Source organism: Sus scrofa, chromosome 1, assembly GCF_000003025.6.
Source record: "Sus scrofa isolate TJ Tabasco breed Duroc chromosome 1, Sscrofa11.1, whole genome shotgun sequence".
Classification (NCBI taxonomy): Eukaryota; Metazoa; Chordata; class Mammalia; order Artiodactyla; family Suidae; genus Sus; species Sus scrofa.
Window position 1 is genome coordinate 102,964,575 of NC_010443.5, and position 20,838 is coordinate 102,985,412.

At 36.9% G+C, this 20,838-nt stretch overlaps 1 protein-coding gene across 6 annotated transcripts in view; it reads left to right on the forward strand.

The window, feature by feature from the left end:
* The window catches only part of DCC (DCC netrin 1 receptor), a 1,568,393-nt gene that overhangs the window by 1,445,946 nt on the left and 101,609 nt on the right, over positions 1 to 20,838 (forward strand). For all 6 annotated transcript variants that reach the window (XM_021073445.1, XM_021073448.1, XM_021073456.1 and 3 more), the window contains 2 exons: positions 2,060 to 2,125; positions 14,940 to 15,102. In XM_021073445.1, coding sequence (XP_020929104.1) covers positions 2,060 to 2,125; positions 14,940 to 15,102 — 229 coding nt within the window. The remainder of the gene's footprint in view (positions 1 to 2,059; positions 2,126 to 14,939; positions 15,103 to 20,838) is intronic.

Here is a 20,838-nt window from a genome sequence, read left to right on the forward strand (position 1 = left end):
GAAGGAAAAGAAAAGAAAAGAAAAGAAAAAAGAAAAGAAAAGAAAAGAATAGAAAAGGGAAAGCATTTCCAGAGTTCCTTTGTCTTACCCAGAGCTCTAACCAAATGACATCTGATTTCTTCTGCATATTGAAATTTACCATGTAATCAATAGCCTCTCCGAATCTAAGGGGTTCTATACTCATAGATACTTATGTTTAAGTAATATATGAATGTGCTTGTGGGCTTGTTTCTGCATCTTCCCACAAACTAGCTGGGAAAGTAAGAATCTTCATTAAAAAGATATTTGTCAGGATGCTAGAGGAAAAGGAAAATCCTCCATAGGCTATGTACCTAATTTCTAGGCAATACAGAATTACTCCCAACAGAAATCATTTATTGCTTTAGTGGCCTAAGTGTGGGGCTGTTAGCATCTCTTTTGGCTGACTGCTTTGCAATTTAGTTGCTTTAAGAAGTAAGAAAAGTCATTTTAACATTCATATGGAATTTCTGTCTCACTTCATTTCTTCCAACATTGATCAGGCAGTGTCCCATGGGAAAAGCTTACTCTCTGCTTATTGAAAACCCAGATGTGTCAGAGTCACACAGCAACTATTTGGGGAAAGGGTTAGGCTTACCTATGTTTCAGTCAGTCCATCAAAGTTTTCACAATCACCACTTATTTCATTTTCTCCCCCCATCACCCTCCAATACCCATGGGAGCCTTTATCCTAAATATCACTTTTTTATATACCTATAGTCATTGGCCAGCTGATTTTAATTGTATCAAGTTATGCTGAAAACAGAATATGATGTGATTGGATTAATTTATCATTGCTTGTTGGGAGCTTAACATCCTAGGGAATGGATAGTCTGGTAACACGATTTAAGTTGTTTTGACACGACTCTTTTGCAAATAAAATGTTGAGATCTTGGGAAACCTTTAGTAAGAAGAATGCAAAGGAATGTCACAAAAGCAGGACTTGGAAGTCTTAAAGAAGAAAAAAGAAAATCTATACATGTGAAAAAAACAACCAATGTTGTTATTGTAGCTGACTGCAGCAGCTGGCTTTCTTTGTATGGTCCAAATGATTATAACAGCTTTTAAAAATAATGCTCCAAAGTGAATAAAAAGTAAAGAATTAGCTGTACTCTTATACATGTTTGCATATAGATTCTATTCCCCACTATTTTTCTATAAAAGACCTACCTAATAGATATTCTAAAACTCAAAATCTATCAAATAATTACAGTTCTACTAACGTACCAATAGAAAAGGAGATTACCTGGGATGAAACGCCATTCATTAAAAGTGGATGAGAGCATAATTACTTCTGGTTAATGACTGGCTTGATTCTCGGAGAGACTACTTTTACAACTGTTGAACACCTCATAGAAGGCAGTGTTTCCAGTAACGTGATACTGAGGAAACCTTCTTCTCCTTTCTCACCGTGTTTGTAAGAAATATTCATGCCATTGAGGTTGTGACATAACCTCTACTCTTTACTCCATATCTAATAGCTCATCCACAGGCATCTATATGACACATAGCACAAAGACTACTCAAAGCTCAGTTATAAGTAAAAAGTGCTAAAAAGTGCTGTCCCCTTATAGAGGAATAATGATAATTTGCCACAAAGTCATGCCTGATTGGCAACAGTATTGACAGGATCTCTTGCAGCATGAAGGAGGTGGGCTCTACCTCTCTAGGAGTCAGGACCAGCACTCTTTTGGTTCTGCCATGTTCAGGACAGCAACCCTTTGACTAACACTGCTGTACCTTTTGGTGTCACATTAACAAGAATATTGGAAGGGAAAAAGAGGAGAAGGGGATGTCATTTCAATGAGGAATTAAATTTAACTTGTTTAAAAGAGTCTTTTCTTCCTGATAGACTTTTCTCAAGCATAGAAAATAACTATTCACGGAATAAAGGTAACACTACTTTCAGGTTTTCCTTGAGATAGTCAGAATTCAATTATTTGTGGTATTTTAAAAATTTATTATTTTCATCTGTTTTGTTTCATTTGTGCTTTCATGTTATAGATCCACTAACATTCTGATGTATTTTCCCCATAAACAGGTCGCCATGGAGATGGAGGTTATTGGCCAGTTGATACTAATTTGATTGACAGAAGCACTCTCAATGGTGAGTATATAAATTAGGTTCTATTGAATCAGTTACATTAATTTAAATGGTTAATTTTAGAGTGTCTGAGGCAAATGTTCTACTGAATATTTGGCACTGCAAGTGCCAAGAACACAAGACTTAGGGTTTTAGTGGGGATTATGAGCCTGGAATTATTAACAAACCTCTAGCATATTCTGCAAGCAGGCAATTCCAATGATAGTTGACAAGTACATAAAACAGAGTTGGTTAGAAATACTCAGCCATAAAAAATAATAAAATAATACCATTTGCACAACATGGATGCAACTAGAGAGTCTCATAGTAAGTGAAGTAAGTCAGAAAGAGAAAGACAAATACCATATGACCTGAAATATGGCACAAATAAACCTATCTACAAAACAGAAAAAGACTCACAGACATAGAGAACAGACTTGTAGTTTCCAGCAGGGATGGGAAAAGGAATGGGATGGACTGGGAGTTTGGGGTTAGTAAATGCAAACTATTACCTTTAGAATGAATAAACAACAGGCCCTACTGTACAGTACAGGGAACTATATCCAGTCTCCTAGGATAGACTATGATGGACGATAATATGAAAAAAAGAATGTATGTGTGTGTGTGTGTTACTTTTCTGTACAGCAAAAATTTGTAAATCAACTATATTTTAATTAAAGAAGGAGAGAAAGAAAGAAAGGGAGAGAGGCCCAATCATAGAGAATTTTATAAGTGATGTATTGATGTATGGCTGTTAATGACCTATATTTTATTTTTTATTTATTTATTTGTCTTTTTTTTTTTTTTTTTGCCTTTTCTAGGGCCGCTTCCATGGCATATGGAGATTCCCAGGCTAGGGGTCTAACTGGAGCTGTAGCCACCAGCCTACACCAGAGCCACAGCAACGCAGGATCCAAGCTGCGTCTGCAACCTACACCACAGCTCACGGCAACGCCAGATCCCCAACGCACTGAGCCAGGCCAGGGATCGAACCCTCAACCTCATGGTTCCTAGTCAGATTCGTTAACCACTGCACCATGATGGGAACTCCGATGATCTATATTTTAAAGTATTCTATGTATTTAAAATATTTCCAAAAGATGTAATTTTATTAGAAGTGACAAGGTAGATCTAACTGAAAGCCACTCAGTTTCATACATTGAAGTTACTGGGACTTTTTACAGAGTCAGAGTGCCAAGAAATTAAGAGGTAATCAGTATGGATAGTTAAGAAGGAACAATTATCTGGCAGTTTCCATCCATTACTGAACAGTGGTTATGAGTATTACACAGAACAATGCACTCTCTTAAACTGTGTGTCCTAAAGAATGCTAATCTTGGCTAGTATTGCCAAATGTAACAGCTAGAAAATGAGCAAGCCCAGTAAAATTTGAATCATTTCTAATTGCTTATGAATGTGAGATGAAAAGTATTGCAAGGGATTACCATCTCATTGTACATACACATCTCAACGTACGTGTCCATAGGCAACTAGAAGTAATTCAAATTTAACTGAACCTCCTGTATTTTTAATGACTACATCTGGCCATTCTGGTTTTGGATCAAGTTTAAAAGTTTGGTATTGAGTATTTGAACTTTCCCTACAAGATAAAATGAATTCTCTGACTGAAAAGAAACTCCTGCCAAAATTTGACGTTAACAGAGAAGTCAACAGATAAGAACTTTTCTTTTCACAGGAGTCAGACCTCAGATGAAGAGAATGACAGTAATTGAGGGAAATGCATGTCATTGTATTTTTTTTTTTACTACTTAAGATTCCTAGTGAGAAATATCATTGTAATTAAATTTGATCTGATATACATTATCTCACAGGACAAAGTCATGAAGATAAAGTAGATGAATGACATCCAATGACTTTGACCCAGTTTAGATAGATTATTGGCAGTACTCCTTCCCAGTTTTCTGTATCAGTTAATGATATTTTGGGCATTTCATGTAAAATGAGTGGGATGAACAAAGTACCTGAAACACCTCTAGCATCCCTACTGGAATAACCGATTATTACAAGATATTTGATTAATGAAGGTGAATTGGCAACCTCAGAGAAACATAGGTGGTAGTGGAAAAACTTACTCTATTTCCTCTTCTATTTTGTGATCCAATAAATGATGATAAATATATACTTTGCCTTTAGCTTAGGCTCTTATGAGCAAATCAGAAAAGGCATCTGAAAACTCCACCTTCCCAGTTAAAATTGTACTAACATCTTACACCTTAAGAAAGGGGATATTTTAAAATTAGATGCACACTTGACTGATAAAACCCTGACCCCACCCCACCTTTGCAAAGTAGGCTGCATAAATAAGAACATTTTAAAATCTTGAGTTTTTGAACCTCATACATCAATGAAAATTATATAAACCTCCTCCTATATTGACAGAATTGTAGACGTTTCCTATCTCCTTTTGTACTTGCTGGATTCATCCTTCAAAGAATTGTAATAGAATGATGTTTTATTGTCAGGATACTCAAGCAGTTGCAAATAAATTTAGACCTCACTAATCATTTACTTTTTCTTACAACTTGTCACTCTTTTTTAAAAAGCACTCTTGGAATTGAAATAAAGAAAAACAAAGCTATAGTTCATGTTTACTCTTATAGCTGGAAGCCCTTAATTAAATTGAGGAAACTGAAGAGGCTCCCTAAATTATTTTCTGGTGGCAGGTAGAATCAAAGCTAATATGTGGTGATATGGTAGTATTTAATTTTTATGATGCATTCAGTTTTATGGTCCACATTCTCAAAGCAGGAAAATCTTCAACTGTGGCAATGTGATTTTGCAGTTTATATTTGTATGAAGGATAACAATAGTGAAAATTACTTCAAATCAATCCTGCTTTTCTTATTGGGGGAGAAAATTCACCAATTTCTATTTGTTAGTAGCTTTTCCTATGATTTTTGAAGTTAGTAATTTTGGTTAAGAGATCAAAAAATCCTACCGAAATATTGTTGTATGGACTTCAACATTTGAAAACTTCAGTTTGACAAATGTTGACACTTTGGTGGGGCATTATTTAAAAATTAATAATATTAACTACTTTTCGAATCATATTAGGTATTCTGTAAAACATGATTTCAACTGTGTTTAGGAGAAAAAGCTGTGATTTGCCCTCCAGTTTTGAAAAAACTGTGTTTTATTGTTCTCTCAACTAAGTAACATTTTAAGTAATATAAAGTATTCATAAAAAGCTCTTTCTGGAGTTCCCATTGTGGCGCAGCAGAAATGAATTGGGGAGTTCCCGTCATGGCGCAGTGGTTAACGAATCCGACTAGGAACCATGAGGTTGCGGGTTCGGTCCCTGCCCTTGCTCAGTGGGTTAACGATCCGGCTTTGCCCTGAGCTGTGGTGTAGGTTGCAGACGCGGCTCGGATCCCGCGTTGCTGTGGCTCTGGCGTAGGCCGGTGGCTACAGCTCCGATTCAACCCCTAGCCTGGGAACCTCCATATGCCGCAGGAGCGGCCCAAGAAATAGCAACAACAACAACAACAACAACAACAACAAAGACAAAAAGACAAAAAAAAAAAAAAAAAAAGAAAGAAATGAATTGGACTAGTATCCACGAGGATGTGAATTTGATCCCTGGCCTTGCTCAGAGGGTTAAGTATCTGGTGTTGCCATGAGCTGTGGTGTGGGTCACAGACATGGCTTGAAGCCCACATTGCTGTGAGCTGTGGTATAGGTTGGAGACGTGGCTTAGATCCCACACTGCTGTAGCTGTGACATAGGCCAGCAGCTATGGTTCTGATTTGACCCCTAGACTAGGAACCTCCATATGCTACAGGTGTGGCCCCTAAAAAGAAAAAAAAGTTCTTTCCATATTTGCATGAGAGCTATTATACATAAGCTGTTATTGGACCCTCAACAGATACTTTATTGTCAAAGGGAAGGTCCAGAAATAAAATTTTACCCTTATTTCCCTGATATAGAGATATTTGGAGTGGTCCAGGGGGTCTCAATTTCTAGCCTACAAGAGTCTCTGCCCAACATCTAACCATTATCTATCTAAAATGATTTTAAGGACCTCAAACCAGTCCCAAACCCCGGATTCTATAACTAACTTTGCTATGGATTAGGAATGCGTGATTCAAGTCACTTAAGCTCTTTGGATCCAAGTTTTTCATTGAACATAGAAAGTGTTAAGCTGGATCAGGATTTCTCAAACCTCAAAACTATTACCACTTGGGACTGAATAATTTTTTATTGTCAGGCTCATCCTATATACCGTAGGATGTTTAGCAGCATCCCTGGCCATTATCCACTAGATGCCAGTAGTAGTTTCCCTCTACCATGTTGTAACAACCAAAACTGTCTCTAGAAAACCTCCCCAGTTAAAAATCATTGATCTCAATTAGCACTCCCCAAAGGTTATTCCAAGGTACATGGATCCCACGAAAAGCTCGGAAAAAAGAAAAGTGTTCCATTGTCAAAGAAACCTGTTTGCCACCTACTTGTCTTTTACCAGGTCCTCGCATTGTACCTGTGCACTAGAGCGTTAGTCTTGAGAGAGCATCTATTCTCATGACACCCTTGATCTGGTGACCTTATCCACTCCCAAGCTTCAAATCCCATCTCTATGCCAACTCCCAAATTTAATCTCCAACACATACCTTCTAGCTGACTCTTATAAGTCATCATAAAAGCTCAACTCTGATATCTTTTTTAAATTTTTTAATTTTTATTTATTTATTTAATTTTTATTTCACCAATACAATATTTTTTCTACTGTACAGCATGATGACCCAGTTATACATACATGTATACATTCTTTTTTCTTATATTATCATGCTCCATCGTAAGTGACTAGACGTAGTACCCAGTGCTACACAGCAGGATCTCATTGCTACTCCATTCCAAAGGCAATAGTTTGCATCTATTAACCACAAGCTCAAATCCACCCTACTCCCTCCTCCTCCTTGGCAGCCATAAGTCTATTCTCCAAGTCCAGGATTTTCTTTTCTGTGGAAAGGTTCACTTGTGCCATATATTAGATTCCAGATATAAGTGATATCATATGGTATTTCTCTTTATCTTTCTGACCTATTTCACTCAGGATGAGAGTCTCTAGTTCCATCCATGTTTCTGCAAATGGCATTATGTCATTCTTTTTTATGGCTGAGTAGTATTTCATTGTGTATATACACACCACATCTTCTCAATCCAGTCATCTGTTTTGGGATGTTTCCATGTCTTGGCTGTTGTGAATAGTGTTGCAATGACCATGCAGATGCATGTGTCTTTTTTAAGGAAAGTTTTATCCAGATATATGCCCAAGAGTGGGATTGCTTGGTCACACAGTAGTTCTTTGTATAGTTTTCTAAGGTACCTCCATACTGTTCTCCACAGTGGTTGTACGAGCTTACATTCCCACCAACAGTGCGGGAGGGTTCTCTTTTCTCCACACCCCCTCCAGCATTTGTTATTTGTGGACTGATTAATGATGGTCATTTGGCCATCTCTCATGGTAGTTTTGATTTGCATTTCTCTGATAATCAGGGATGTTGAGCATTTTTTCATGTGCTTGTTGGCCCTCTTCCTTGGAGAAATGTCTATTCAGGTTTTGCCCATTTTTCCATTGTGTTGTTGGCTTTTTTGCTGTTGAGTTGTGTAAGTTGTTTGTATATTTTAGAGATTAAGTCATTGCCTGACATCTTCAAGAGTGAATTTTTGTCCTTGCCCCACTGAGCCTGACTGCCCTTTTACCCTCTCCCTCATCCCAGATAGAAGGACTATTGCCTAGGCCTGAATCTGACTTTTCCTTTCCTTCCTGCCCCATGTTCCGTCTGCTTTGTTCATTTACTTTCAGACTATATTGTGTACCTGTCCTCTTTGCTTGGCTGAAATTGCCACTGTGTCAGTTTAAGGTATTATCAGCTCTTACCTGAAGAACTTCAATATTTTCTTAGCTGGTCTCTCTTTTTCTACCACCAACCCCTCTCCATGCAGAGGAAAAAGATATCTTCTTAGAACAAATCAAGCCTTTCACTTCCTTGCTGAGACCCCTTAAATCATCTGTGATCTTACTAAGAATAATTTTAACGTGATCTATAAGACTATATGAATAGTCTATTTCTATTTCCAGCCTTTTTGTGTCATTTCCTTTTTGCGCCCAATGATCCAGACACATGTCTCCTCTCAGAGAAGACAGGCCATTTAACCTCTCAGTTCCCTTGTAAAGGAACAAGAACTAACTCCTAGCAATACTTCATGATTCAGCCCAAATGTTTCTTCTCTAATGAGGCCTTTTATGTCCTCCGTCTTCTGTCGGTGACCTCATATCATACCCTCCCGTTACATCTTTTGACCTGAACTCTACTTTTCTTTAAAGAAACACTGTAATTGTAATTTTATATTTATTTGCTTCATTATTTGTTTAATGTAAGTCTTGTCCAATAAATTGTAAGCTCCATGAGGTCAACAATTACGCCTCTTTTTTTTTTTTTTTTTTTTTTTTTGTAGGGAGCAATCGGTATTCTAATTTGGAGATTATTCTCAAACCACAAAATATAAAAGACCATGACATACAAATGATTATGAAATGACATATGCATGGCCCTATAAGTACTTCTGAATGGTTTTATGGCCTGGATTTTGTTCTTCTCCACTCTTCCAGAAAAATAGCTCAGAACTGGAACTTTTTCAACTTTCTTGTGTCAGCAGTGCCTTGATTCCAGGTGGGAAGTAACCTGGCACTCACAATGACCCAGATGGGGTACCTGTTTCAGGAAGAGAAGACAGGCCATTTAGTACATTGGAAGTTTTTTCTTCTCTGGTCCTTCTTCTTCGAGCCTCTGACTGTCTGACAACTGCGTATGCATCTTATCTCATATTATTTCTTTTTGCCTTCTCGAATCCTTTTATGGCTTTTCCCCCCTGCCTCCAGCTTTGTTGGAAAATAGTTGACATATAATCTTGTATAAGTTCAAAGTGTGCAATGAGTTGATTTGATACACTTAAATAATCCAAAATAATTACTATCATATGGTTAGCTACCCTTCCATCACATCATATAATCCCTAGTTACCCATATTTTGATTACATTACATATGTCCACAGCACCTAGTTGATTCTTCAGTATATATTTATGGAATAGTTGAATACATTCTCAACCATTTCTGCCCTACCCTCTCCTGACAATATACAGTTCACATTATATCATGTTCAAAATTCTGATACTTGAGGGAAAAAATATGTTTTCCAACTTAATTGACCAAAAAACCTTTTTTTCCTCCCATAATGGTGATTAATATTTCATTGTAGGGAACATTGAGCTAGATTATCTGTGAGATCTTTTCCAGCTGATTGACTATATAGCACCTTATTTCAGGGGAAATGCGTTGAAATAGTCAATGCCATATGAATTTCCGTTCAAATTTAAAGGCCTGTGAAATTATGAAGACATGTTGAGCTCAGAGTGTTCTAATAACAAAACTGTTATTGGGGAAGACTGCAATGATAGGAGAGAAGTTCATTTCCCAACCAGCAATTTTCATTGGATCCATTTGTCTCCTCAGAAAGGCACTTGGCCATCTTCTGTTCACATCATTTACCTGCCTCTTGATACAGTGTAGCTATCAGGGCACAGCCATTGTGGCAATAAGACCAGTTTCTCAAAATGGGGGCTGGGGCAGAACTCCTGGATTCCATACCTGGCTTTCTGTTCTATGTGATAATTAAGCACTCAGAGCACTGATCTATCCGTGAGCTTACTACAGAGATTTTGAGGGAAAATGTGATAAGAAACATGCAATATTTTTGAAGGTCTCCCAAGTGTCACACACATTAGAGACATTAGAGTAGTTTCACAAAACTAATTTTCTAATCATTACTAAGACTTTAGACTTATCAGATTATGACATCTATGTTTGTTTTTATTAAATTTAGTAGGAAAAATATGAAATCATTTATGGTATCAGACATGAAAATTAAATTAGGTGGAATGTACATATGATATTTAAAAAATGTGACTCCCTTCCCGCTGCGGCTCACCAGGATCGATTGGTGGCATCTCTGCAGCACCAGGATGCAGGTTTGATTCCTTGCCTGGCACAGTGGGTTAAAAGGATCCAGCGTTGCTACAGCTACGACTTGGATCTGATCCCTGACTTGGGAACTAAATATGCCCTGGTGCCAGCCAATATATACTTACATACCTACCTAAACATATAATTAATTAATTAAAAAAGCAACATTGTCACTGCCGGCGGGGGGGGGGAATGCAGGCAAAATTAAATAATATACATTAAAAAATGTGATTCCCTTCTCACCGATTTTAATGACACTTATCTAGGCCTTGATTACTCAAACATTGGATACCCAGGCTCTTAGGCCAACACCAGGAACAGGTACATTAGAATAGGGTGTTTTTCTTTAATTTGGAAAGATCACATAAAATGAAACGTATCGAGCCACATTATATCTGTTGATTACCAATTCTGTGCCGGTGTGTGTTGTCAGTGTGATGTGTCCATTATCTCGTGAAATAATCCCAGGGCCCTGGATGAGATTTGCAAGTCTGAATTGTGCCATGCAACTTTCAAAAGATGACAGATGCCACCTTGCCCCTTCTGGAGTCAGGCTGAGTCTCAGAACTCTTAACTACACAATCTAGAGATGTGAGTTCTAAAGGTTTTCGTCATTTAGAGCAGTCTTTTGATGTATTTAGATATATAGTTGATCATCATTTGCAGATTCTTTATTTGTGAATTCACCTACTCTCTAAAATTTTATTTCTAACCCACGAACCCAATAATTATGGTGGCTCTATGATCATCCTTGGATATATACAAAGCAACCAGAAATTGGAGCAGCCCAATGCTCACAAACTCAGCTGTGCTAGAATAAGGTGCCATTCTGCCTTCATGTTTTAGCTCTCATACTGTGGATGTGTCCTTTTGGCAATACTTTTAGTGCCAATTTTTCACATTTTAGGGGGTTTTGTTGGTAGTTTCACTGTTTAAAGCTACTCCTACATGTGGTGATGAAGTGCTTTCTACTGTTTCCAGGTACACAAGGCTGATGTGCCTTATGGAGAAAAGATGTGTATTAATTAAGCTTCACTGGGACATACATTTATAGTGCTGTTAGCTATGAGTTCAGTGTTAATGAATCAGCATTACATATTAAGTAAGTTGTCTTTAAACAGAAACACATAAAACAGGGTTATGCATTGACTGATTGATAAGAAGTTTGTGACCAGAGGCTGCCAGGGACCTGAGACTTTATTTTCTCTAAAAGCAATGCTTACTATCCCCTAATTCAGAATGTGTGGTGACTTCATAGAATACCATTACTGCAAATAACAAGGATCAGCTCCATCTAAAGATACCATTGCACTTGTCTTTCTTAAATGCCCATTTAATGTCAGATAGTCTGATTATTCAGCCTTTGAATGGCTAAAGGGGAAACTAATGAAAGATCTTGAATATTGAGTTTTAAACTGATGAGAACTTTTATGAGGAAGTAATAAAGGCCTGGAATCAAAGATTTATAATAGGAGCCCTCATGAACCCTAACTCTCTGAGCCAAATGCCGTCAATATTCTCACTAATACTCGGTAGACTCCAGATTCATTGTTTTCTGATTTGGAACATGATCTCTTCTGGGTGAAAAGAAGAAAGAAGAGTAAAAATTTGGAAATTTCCAATTTACAAGGTTTTTTAAAATATTCATGCAGTGTTACTGCCATGTATGACTCAAACTAAGTTTGTCAGAAATGGTGCACTGTTAAATTTAAATTATGATAATAAAATCTATGAGATTTCCCCAACTGTCTCCATTGTAAGCTCTTACATAAAAGGTTAATTCATTCTAATCAATTAATTTATTACACACAGAAAGGGCATATTGAGATACTACTGTAACATGACTTTTTAAATTGTTAAGTAAAACTATGATACAGAAAGCTCTGATCTTTCATTACATGCCTCATTCCTTTGTAGTAAATGTAAAAATTACTTCAAGGAAATCTTATTTCTTTCATTTATAATCAGAGTATTTTAACAGAAAGTGCTATTTTTTTATTTTTTATTTTATTTATTTTTATTTTTATTTTTTGCTTTTTAGGGCTATGCTCCCTGCATATGGAAGTTCCCAGGCTAGGGGTCGAACAGAGCTACAGCTGCTGACCTATGCAACAGCCACAGCAACTCAGTATCCGAGCCACATCTGCAGCCTACACCTCAGCTCATGGTAACACTGGATCCTTAACCCAGTGAGAAAAGCCAGGGACCAAACCCGAATCCTCATGGATCCTAGTCAGGTTCATGAACCACTGAGCCACGAAGGGAACTTCAAAAGTGCTATTTAAAGCCTGTTGTGATGGAGCATGATAATGTGAGAAAATAGAATGTGTACATGTATGTGTAACTGGGTCACCATGCTGTACAGTAGGAAAAAAATTGTATTGGGGAAATAACAATTAAAAAAGAAAAGAAAAGAAAGACTGTCAATAAGTTACTCTCCCTGAGATTCAAGGTATTATTTTTTTTCCAAAATAGGTATTGAGTCAGCAATAATTTATTTAAATATAGGTGACTGTTTTTTTCAAGAAAAACAATGATTCTTGGATAACTTGGCAAAAGACGGTATTTCAATTTCGAGGTAAATGCTGGGTTATTATATTCATTGGTGAAAACAAGTTAATTATCTTTCATATTGTATATCATTGCTAAAAAATTAATGATTCAGTTTTACATATACACATATCTATTCTTTTTAATATTTGTTTTCCCTGTAGGTTATCACAGAATATTGATATGTTGTACAGCAGATATTAACACAACATTATAAATCAACTATACTTCAATAAAACTTTAAAAAATGAAAAAATAAACAAAAATTTAAAGTTTTTAGTTTGGAAGCCCTCACCAGTGTATCTGAAAGACATGATAGTTTATTCATTTAGGAAACATTTTATTTAATGTTTCAGTAGAATAATGATATTATAAGAATTATTCTGTGTCAGTCAATGAGGCAGTTGCTTTGTATGTACTTTTACTAATTCTGACAGTAATTACAAATGGTAAATATTATTTCCACTTTGTAGGTAAATGCACTGAGGTGCAGCAGGCCTAAAGATTTTGCTCATGGAGTATAGAAGGCTTATACAGGTGGTTCAAGAAATACATTCAAATTTAGATCTATGAAAACATACAAATTCATTACTTTCTGCTACTTTTAAAATTAATTTATAAATAAAACTATATGCTAATATTTACTTTTGAAAATTATGTAGGTTGTAATAAATATGACATAAAACAGTATTTCTAATTGATTAATCACTGAGGATTTAAAGAAAGCAATTTAAAGGTTCATTTGTCATTCTCCATTACATAAGCAAATTATCAAAATGTCTTCTTATTCTATTATTTTCACTTAAATATTGTCTATCATGATGTACTGTTGTAACAGAGGAAAAATTTATATCAGGACTTTCTGACTTTTTTCCAAACCCTGTGGCTGCTTTCAAGTGGAATTCATACACCTTTGACAGGTTGAAAAGAAAATTTTTTAATATACTATTTAACTTATTTCCCTTAATTCAATTCTAGAAATCAAAATGGGATGGAAAATGATGGGAAATATCTCATACTTCATACCAAGGGCTTATCTCTAAATGGAATCTTTTTCATAAATACTTAACATGCATGCATGCACACTGTCCATTACAAAATAAATGCTCATCATTGGAGGTTTTTCTACCTAACAAACATATATTTAATACCCACTTGACCTGATTTACTTGGTTCATCCAAAGTTACTAAAGATTGCCATGGGACACCTAAATTTCATTCAGTTTTTTCACACAATACTATGTCTGGAATCATCTTCATTTTTTTGTAAATTGAGAGTCCCTGTCCCTTCACGAATGTTCTATTCCCACTTTTTGTATCCCCTTTTCAGAATCCAGGTGCTACAGTTTATATACCTCTATTTTAACATGACAGGTTGAAAATTAAATGTACTTTATAGATTGCTTCTTAAAAGGAAGGGAAATTGTCAGTGATTGGTGTCAAATAGTTGTCTTTCACAGCCTTGAATGGACAGTATTTTCTCACCCTGCTCTGATTCTTGTCACACTGGAATTCTTAGCATTCGAAGAAGCATGCTTACTGCATTCTCTGCTTTTAACTCAGTACAATAGCTTATTTTTTTCCATTGAGATATAATTCACATACCACCATTTCAAAGTGCACAATCCGCTAGGTTTTAGTCTATTCATAAGGTCAAGCCACTATCACCATTTTCTAGTTCTAGAACATTATTATTACCCCAATGGGAAGTCCTCTAACAATAAGCAGTCTTTGTCTATTCGCTTCTCCCCCCATCCACTGCCAAACCACTTATCTACTTTCTGTCTCTATAGATTTGCCTATTCTAGAGATTTCATGTAAGTGGAATCATACAACAGGTGGCCTTTTGTGTGTGTGTGTCTGGCTACTTTCACTTAGTGTAACATTTTCAAAGCACATAAATAGTGTATCAACATTTCATTCCTTTTCATGACTGGATAATATTCTGTTGAATGGGTCTCCCATATTTGTTTATCCATTCATCACTTGATGGCTTTGAGTTTTCCCACTTTTGGCTATTCTGAATAATGTTACTATGAATATTCCTGTGTCAGTTTTTGTGTGGACATTGACCTCATTTTTCTTGACTAGAAAAATTAGATCTTTTCTCTCATTTTTCATTGCTTTTTTCCCAACTACAGGAATGCCCAAAACAATGGGAACTCTGGAATCCTTAACTCGAAATGATAAGAAATGGGCTGCCACATTTCCTTAAATCTGATCATCATTTGCCTGTCTTTTCCCAGAGCCACCCATTGGTCAGATGTACCCTCCACATGGCAGTGTCACTCCTCAGAAGAACAGCAACCTGCTTGTGATTATTGTGGTCACCGTTGGCGTCATCACAGTGCTGGTGGTGGTGATTGTGGCTGTGATTTGCACTCGGCGCTCTTCAGCCCAGCAGAGAAAGTAGGTAACAGCTAGTTCCCCACAGCAGAGAGGTTTCTGCTTGACCTGACTATCATCTTTTTGAGTTAGATTTTTGATGGCTCTCTTCCTGTGTTCTTTCCTAATTTACCATATGTTCCTTACCTTATCTCCTGACCTGGGGGAAATCTTGCCTTCTATCCATCCCAGGCCCATAACGTAAGTGAGTGAGGACTAGGTTTGAAGACTAGATAGCAGAATCCACCAGGACATCCGCTTTATATTTCTGTTCGATTTTCCTTCCTGAGACCAGATTCTTCCTTTCAAGTGAGGGCAGGTGTTCCTTAAGTAACACTTGGGGAATGGACTTCACTATGTCCCTACTTATGGCCCTTTCCGAATTTACGTATAAAAGGTTGGAGATGTGTGTTCTTCTATAAGTATTTATTTATCCCTTGTGGCAAGGAGACCATTAGGTATTTAATCAATGTTTTTTGCATGGATAAGTATAAAATACCAAACTCAACATAGTTATAATGCTATGGAGTGTTTAGTTTGGAGGCTATGGTTAGGATAGAAGAGAGATTCCAGAAATTCAAAAATGGTTCAGGTTTCCTGGCTCTGGTTGATTCTCAGAAATTAAAACTTTTGAGGGGCTTAAAAATATTTTCTTATTATAAAGCTCTAGGTTATAGCACATGTATGTACTTGATACATCAAAGTACACAGTTTGAGAGTTCCTGCCATGGCACAGTGGGTTAAGGATCCGAGGGCTGCAGTGACTTGGGTTGCTGTGGAGCTGTCGGTTTGATCTCTGCCCTTTAAGTGGGTTAAAGGATCCAGAGTTGCCACAGCTGTGGCATAGGTCTCAGCTGTGGCTCAGATTCAGTCACTGGCCTAGCAACTTCCATATTTTGTGGGTGTGGCCATCAAATTAAAAATAGAATATGTTTTAAAAGTACAAAGTTTGGAATGGAAAGATGGTTTTGATTCAGCTTATTCTCTTGCAGCAATACTCCATAGCCAGCATATTAACCTTTATCAGCCAGTAATGAGAAACAGCAATAATCTTCTGGTTACTTTCTTCCTCTTTGGCACTTTTCAAATCCAGCCTGATGAGTCTTTTTCAGCTGTGCTGTCCTCACTGGATTGGGTGTAATAGATTCTTCCCTTGATTTTTGTTTGTTTTTTTTCGCCTGAGGCTTGGTGCTCTGCAAGCCTGAGGCACAACCCCATAGGTAGCCTGTTTAACAACTATTATACCACATAAACTGTTAGAGAAAGATTCTCTATTAGAACATTTTCCCTCTTCTCTTGATAATACCTAAGCCTTTCTCTCTTAAAAATCCTCTGACCCTATCTGTTGATTTCTAGTGTATTCAGCATTTTGAGGTGTTTAGTAATAGGATACAGGAAGATTTACATATGGGAGAAAGTAGCATGGAGGTAAGAGGGCAGTCTTCACATTTCATTTATTTTTATGGCAAGTCAAATTTTATATCCAGCTGCATTCATTTGACTAGACGATCTTAAAGCTGATGCTAGCCGGTGTCCTGGTCCATTGTTCCCAAACAAGGAACCAGACAGGATGAGAGTAACAGCATTGGGCTCATGTGTAAGCATCTGGGGAGTTATAAGCACCCACTGAGCTTCCAAATGCTGGGCACTTAGGCTCTGGGGGGAAATCACTGTAATTGAGTAAGTCATTGAATAATATCTTGGTCCACCAATCCCAGAAAAGGTCTTTTGTAAATGGAGAATGGAGGAAAAGTCAAGCAGGTCTCTAGGACAGAGCTGAGACAGGTTCACAGAAATGCAAACGGTATGGCAGCAATTTCTAGCCTTATTTTGTGATACTTTTAAAAACGTGGAAGCAGTCACTAAACTAATTAAATTAACTAAATCATTTGTAGTGAGCCATTTTGCTTTATTCTGTTTTTATCATTTTCATCATTGTGAGAAGAATGTTTGAAGGTTTGTATTGACTTGAAGAACTCAATTCCTGGATCTTTTTTCTCTGCAGAGAAATTGCTAGGCTTCTCCATGTGCAAAAGTGGGATTCTATGCTATTTTGAGAGACTCTCATATTGTCTTAAATCCCACCCTATTCATTTGTTAAGAGCTTAATGTTTTTCGTAGAGGCTGAGCCCTGGATACAACTAGTATTGAAAATTAGGGAATGAATGAAAGGGTAAATAACGCCATGAATGACTAAAAGCCCAAATAAAGGGAATCTACAGCTGCTGTGCTATTGCCAACTGGGTTCTCCCTCTCCCCCTGCACCCCAAAGTCTCTTAATATTTACTTGGCATGTTTTCACAATTGAATTTCATACATTTTTCTTCAGTAACGGAACTGTTGGCATTCATCTTGGTCTCTTTGTATATGTTAACAGAGAAAAGGGAGAAAAGAAAATTTCTCCTTTATTTCTGAAATTCTTTTTTTATTTTTTAAAGTTTTATGGAAGTATAGTTGCTTTACAATGTTGTGATAATTTCTGCTGTACAACAAAGTGATTCAGTTATACATGTACACACATCTATTCTTTTTCAGGTTCTTTTCCCATGTAAATTATCACAGAATATTGGGTAGAGTTCCCTGTGCTATACAGCATGTTCCCATTGGCCAGTCATTCCATATACCTTAGTGTGTATATGTGAATCCCAAACCCCAGTCCATCCCTCCCCCAACACCTGTCCCCTTTGGTAACCATCCATCCGTTAGTTTTCAAAGTCTTTGAGTCTGTTTCTGATCTGCACATAAGTTCATTTGTATCCTTTTTTTTAGATTGCTTCTCTTGACTTCACTGAGAACCTCTCCTCCACTGAACCCTTTAGAACAAATTAAATATATTCAGATGAAAGCAAAATCAATTCTAATTTGAAACAGAAATAATGTCCATTATAGGGCTCTCAGAAATGGAAGTTTGATGTAATTAATAATGGGAAGTAGGAAACGTCCAGGGTCTTCTTCAATGTCTCTGTATCTAGGGCTGCTGGAGAATGCTAATTGTCTGGTGTTTTATTGGGGGACTTCAATTACATCCAAATGGATTGAAACATATTTTTGTGTACTATCATTAATACTTTATTCAATTTAATGTCTACACATTTTATTCTGTGATTTATTTAATAATGAGGTAATGAGCTGGCTTAACACACTGACTCCCATTCTAGTTGGTAAGATTTTCTTTTTATATTACAAAATAACAAAGATAGAATGCAAGTTCTAGTTCTAATTCTACCACTTATTTAATTAAACCTAAAGGAAGACCTAATCCCTGAATGTTAGTTCCTTCAAATAAGAAGTGGGACTAAATAATTTCTATCAACCTCTCCATATTTATTTATTTATTTATTTATTTATTTATTCTTTGGGGGCTGCACCCATGGCATGTGGAGGTTCCCAGGCTAGGGGTCGAATCAGAGCTGAGCTGCTGGCCTGTGCCACAGCCACAGAAACGTGGGATCCACGCCACATCTGCAAACTACACCACAGTTCAAGGCAATGCCCAATCCTTAACCCACTGAGCAAGGTCAGGGATCTCATCCTCATGGATACTAGCTGGGCTTGTTAACTGCTAAGCCACGATGTGAACTCCAACTCCTCCACCTTTAAAACCCTGAAATTCTCTATGGAATACTACTAAATTATAGAATCACGTGATAGCATTTAGCTTCAAATTCAAGTGAAATAAAAATAATTTTGCATTTATTTTTAGTTATTACTTTAAATGTTTTACTACTTTGAAGAGACTCCTCATATATATTGAACTAGTTCATTTCTTTTAGTTATTAACTTAAAAATTTTTACTACTTTGAAGAGACTCCCCTCCACATTTTGAATTAGTAAGATTATACTAGAATATCATATTATAGGCAATTTGTGTTTTAGGAAGGCTTAAATTGATGGGGGAGCTCAGTGCTTTTTGATAAAGTAATAGCATTTTCCTGCCCAAAATGTAGAACAGAACATGTATTATGATAAGTAAGAATGTATCTATAGATATTAAAGACAAAACATTTGATGTTGAGATGACTCTGGAAATCCTGGATTTATAATTATCACATGCGCATGGGCAGGTGATCAACCACTTGTCTGAATATGATAATTTAAGCGTGTAAATACAGTTCAAGGTTTACATGATAGAATCATCCATTAACTAAGCCTCATGTTTGATTTGACATGTACATTACAAGGTTGAACTATCAACACACATTCAAATCTTAACAAAAATATCATCATCGGTACTGAGGATCCAATGTCTAAACTCAAATGAAATCAACTGTACTTTATAATACACTTCAACTATTTTTCAAATTTTAGCATTTTAATTAATTTTCAGTACTCACCCCAAAGGGATTTTAACCAGCAACCACTTAGAGCTTCAATATATCTTAATTCCATCTCAGAAAATGTTTATTTGAGTAACTGGGACGTGTTTTCCCTGGGTTTCCAATACAATTTTTTTTGTCTTGTTTTTACTAGCATTTAGTAAAGATAGTCAACATAGAGATTTAGGTGGCTGGAAACCTTTGGGGTGGATTTGAATGGAGGAAGCAGGCAGGTATTTGTACTTTCCAGCATATTGTTTCCTGGTTATCTTGTGGTCATTCTTCACCCTCAGTTCAGATCTCCTTCCTGAGGCCTTCCTGAAGTCCTCAGTGGGGCAGAATGTTCCTGCCTCAGTCTCCTAAACATCTGACCACAAGACTTTAGTACAGGGATATTTGTCTGTCTCCTGTGAACAACTTCAGCAGAGTGAGGATTTCATAATTTATTGCCATGTGGCCAAATAATCTCTGAGATGACTGTGGTGTTTTAGAATTTAAAATGATACCACAATCTGGAATAGAATGGGCATGCAATCATTGTGGGTTTTAACCCGTTCAAACCCCTAGCATATCGATTAAAAGTGAAAAGGAGGGAGTTCCCATTGTGGCTCAGTGGGTCAAGAACCTGAGTAGTACCCTTGAGGATGCAGGTTTGATTCCTGGCCTCGCTCAGAGGGTTAAGGATCTGGCATTGCCCCAAGCTGCAATGTAGGCAGAAAATGGGATTCAGATCCCGAGGGGCTATGGCTACAGCATTGGCTGGCAGCTGTAGCTCCAATTCAACCTCTAGCTTGAAAATTTCCATAGGCTGCAGGTGCAGACCTAAAAAGAAAGAAAAAAAAAAAAGGTAAAAATTAAATGGAAGATAGTATGAGAAAAATAATGCATATATAGGAGTTCCCATTGTGGTGCAGTGGAAATGAATCCAACTACTATCCATGAGGATGGGGGTTCAATCCCTGGCCTTGCTCATTGTGTCGGGGATCTGGCATTGCTGTGAGCTGTGGTGTAGGTCTCAGACGTGGCTCGGATCCCCAGTTGCTGTGGCTGTGGCACGGGCCAGCAGCTGTGGCTCTGATTTGACCCCTAGCTTGGGAACCTCCATGTGACACAGGCACAGGCCTAAAAATAAACAAACAAAAAGAATGTATATGTATGTGTGACTGGGTCACTATGCTGCACAGCTAAAATTGGCATAACACTGTAAATCAACTATACTCTAATTAAAAAAGGAAAGAAATTTCCTCTTAGAGCTAAAGGTTATGTATAAAGTAAGGAACAGATAGCAAATAAAGAATCAGAAAAGAATCTTAAAAAAAAAACTTCTAAATCAATAATGACAAATTCTCATTATTCAAGTGATTACTTTGTGCTCAGTATGTGATGTGCATCACACAAAGTAACCAATCTGATTGATATTAACTCTTTAGGTAAAAAGCTTTCT